General features: G+C 39.6%; 1 protein-coding gene across 1 annotated transcript; it reads left to right on the top strand.

The window, feature by feature from the left end:
* Positions 1–1,385: 1,385 nt before the first annotated feature.
* LOC137001194 (uncharacterized protein PF3D7_1120000-like) lies at positions 1,386–2,468 on the top strand. Its single transcript, XM_067359571.1, has one exon. It carries the CDS (start codon positions 1,386–1,388, stop codon positions 2,466–2,468), a length of 1,083 nt encoding a protein of 360 aa, XP_067215672.1.
* The last annotated feature ends 229 nt before the right edge of the window (positions 2,469–2,697 follow it).

The following is a 2,697-nucleotide window of genomic DNA, read 5'->3' as shown; positions in this document are numbered from 1 at the left end:
TAACATTATTCATAACTAATTTACGTACTTTTAAGTTTTAAGTTAATTGTCATATAACGTGTGTAATTCACTTGCAAAGATAGATTAGTAACACAAAAACTTCAAAACAATTCTGTAAAAAAATTAATATAGGGTAATTAATGGTTCGGTCTCGCCGAGATGAGAATGCAAGGAAACTGAAATTAGTAGCCCGATAGCTAACAGCCGATAATAATTTTATTATAATTCTCCAAAAAATATATATATTCCTGTATTTTAATATCCTAAAATAAAAGCAAAATTAATTGAATTTGTATTGATTGAATTTTACGTTCTGATTACGTTATATCTGTGTTCACAATGCATATTCGTCAATCATTGCCAAGCAATCAATGAACACAACATAGAAATTAATCAATAAAAAATAATAGGTAAATTTTATTATTAAATTTATTAAAATTGTGCAAAGCATCGTCATTTGTAATTGTGACTAAACCGTTATAAATATTCCTTCGCAGTGCATACATTTCTCATATATTTTATTAATTTGAATTACATGATTAAATAAAAGAAAAATATAGATACTTACATAAAGTCTCAAATGTTTTTGAAAATTATAAATTATAATAATAATATCCAATTATAAGCTTTTTTTATTAATAAAAATTCACAATTTATTATTAAAGCTAAAAGATCAGAGCCAAAAGCAGAATCTTTGTGCTCGGACCTAACATTTACAATAGTATAAACTCGAAAACAAACGTTTCGGCCTTGGGTTTAGGCCATCGTCAGTGTGAAAAGATTACATTAAAAACATCAAAAACGAATATAATCAATCTTCAAATTTAACGCTACTTAATTCTAACAATTTCAGGTAATTTTTCTCTTTAAAAAAATAATTTATTTTATATTCATTAAAACGATTATTTATAAAACTTGACTTTATTCAATCATAAAATTTACTATACTCAGTCTTATAATTTTAATAAAATTTACTAGACTTATTTATTCAATTTTACTAATTTTAACTTTAAATTGAGCTTTAGATTTTTAATTTTTACAGTATAGTACAAAAAAAACGACAACCTCTTTTAATTGACTGATTGGAATCTACAAAATACTAAGAACCATGTTGAGACTTCCGTTTCCGGCGCAGTAGCGAGAGGCACGTGGTGATTGAGCGTGAGTGAGTGACGGAAAGGAGAGAGTGTGTGGAAGGAGAGGAAAGGTAGGAGTGTGTGGAGGAGAGAGTGGAGGTGTGAGTGAGAGCGTGTGAATGAGGTGGGCATAGGGAAGGGCAGGATAGAAGGGAAAAAGGGCCCAGAGTATAGAGTGACAGGTGGGCAGGTGGGCTGGCATAGACTACGGCGTGTAAAGAGAGGAAGAGGTGGTGCGAGTGGGCAGGGATGGATGGTAAGGCGCGATCTGGCGGGATAGAAAAGAGGAAGGCAAGGGAAAGATGCATGAGCCTGGGGAATGTTGAGGAAATGTTTAAGAGGAAGAGGGAAAAATCAGGGGAGAGAAGGAAGGAGGAGGAGGAGGAGGGATTTAGGAAGAGTAGGAAAACGCAGAGATCGCCAGGGAAAATGGAGGGGGAAGGAGGGGGAGAGACAGAGGGACAGAGGGAAGGAGGGGCAGAGGGTCTAGAGGAGTTGATCAGGAAGTGGAAAAAGGAAATGGAGGAGGTAATGGAGGAAATGAGAGGGGTAAAGGGATGGAGGGAAGAATTAAGGGCGATGAAGGAGGAGGTGAAAGAAGGGATTAAAGACAATGGAAGGATGGTAAGGGAGGAAATGGAGGAAATGAGAAGAGAATTTAGAGAGAGAGAGAGGAGGTGGAAGGAGGAAAGGGAGGTCATGAAAAAAAGTATAGAAGGACTGGAGGAAAAAGTGGAAAGAATAGAGGGGAGGAAGGCGGAAAAGGGAGAAGAGGGAAGGAGAGAGGGGAGAGAGAGCGAGGGGGAAACAAAGGACAGACTAAAAAAAGTAGAAAGAAGGATAGAGATGAAGGAGAGAGAGGAGAGGAGGAAAAATATATTGATTAAAGGGGTAGAGGTGAAGGAGGGGATGAAGAAAGAGGCGGTGGAGGAGATATTTAGAGCCGTGGGGGTAAAGGTAGAGATCAAAGAAATTAAGGGATTAGGAGGAGAGGGCGGAAAAGGAAGGGAAATGCTTTTGGTTAAGTTGGGGAATGAGGAGCAGAGAAGGGAAGTGTGGGCGAAGAAAGGAATGTTGAAGGGCAGGAGAGAAAGGATATTGGAAGACTGGACATGGGGGGAAAGAAGGATGAGATGGAGGCTGGAGGAAGTAGCACGGAAGGAGGAAAGGGAAGGGAGAAAGGTGTGGATAGGATACGGCAAGGTTAGGATTGATGAACAATGGTGGAGGTGGGACGAGGAGGAGGAAGTGCTGAGAGATGGGAAGGGAAACATAAGACAGGGGGGACAGGGGGAAGACGGAGGAGGAGGAAAGAAGGAGGAGAGGAGGTAGGAGAGGGGGGAGGGAAAAAAGAAAGGGAAGGGCAGAAGGAAGTAAAAAAAGGGTGGAAAGGGTGGAAGGTGGCGTTCTGGAATGTTGCGGGGATGGGAAGGAAGGACATGGATTTTTGGAGGAGCATAGAGGAGTGGGACGTGATGATTCTCTCAGAGACGTGGTTGGATGAGAAGGGATGGAGCAGAATAAAAGAAAAGCTGCCAAAAGGATTTAAGTGGGGGGTACA

The sequence above is a fragment of the Linepithema humile genome, chromosome 7 (assembly GCF_040581485.1).
Source record: "Linepithema humile isolate Giens D197 chromosome 7, Lhum_UNIL_v1.0, whole genome shotgun sequence".
Lineage (NCBI taxonomy): Eukaryota > Metazoa > Arthropoda > Insecta > Hymenoptera > Formicidae > Linepithema > Linepithema humile.
This window is presented reverse-complemented; position numbering and strand designations above follow the sequence as displayed.

Excerpts from the sequence above, each read along its gene's own strand:
- LOC137001194 (XM_067359571.1), top strand. The coding sequence starts at position 1,386 with ATGGATGGTAAGGCGCGATCTGGCGGGATAGAAAAGAGGAAGGCAAGG.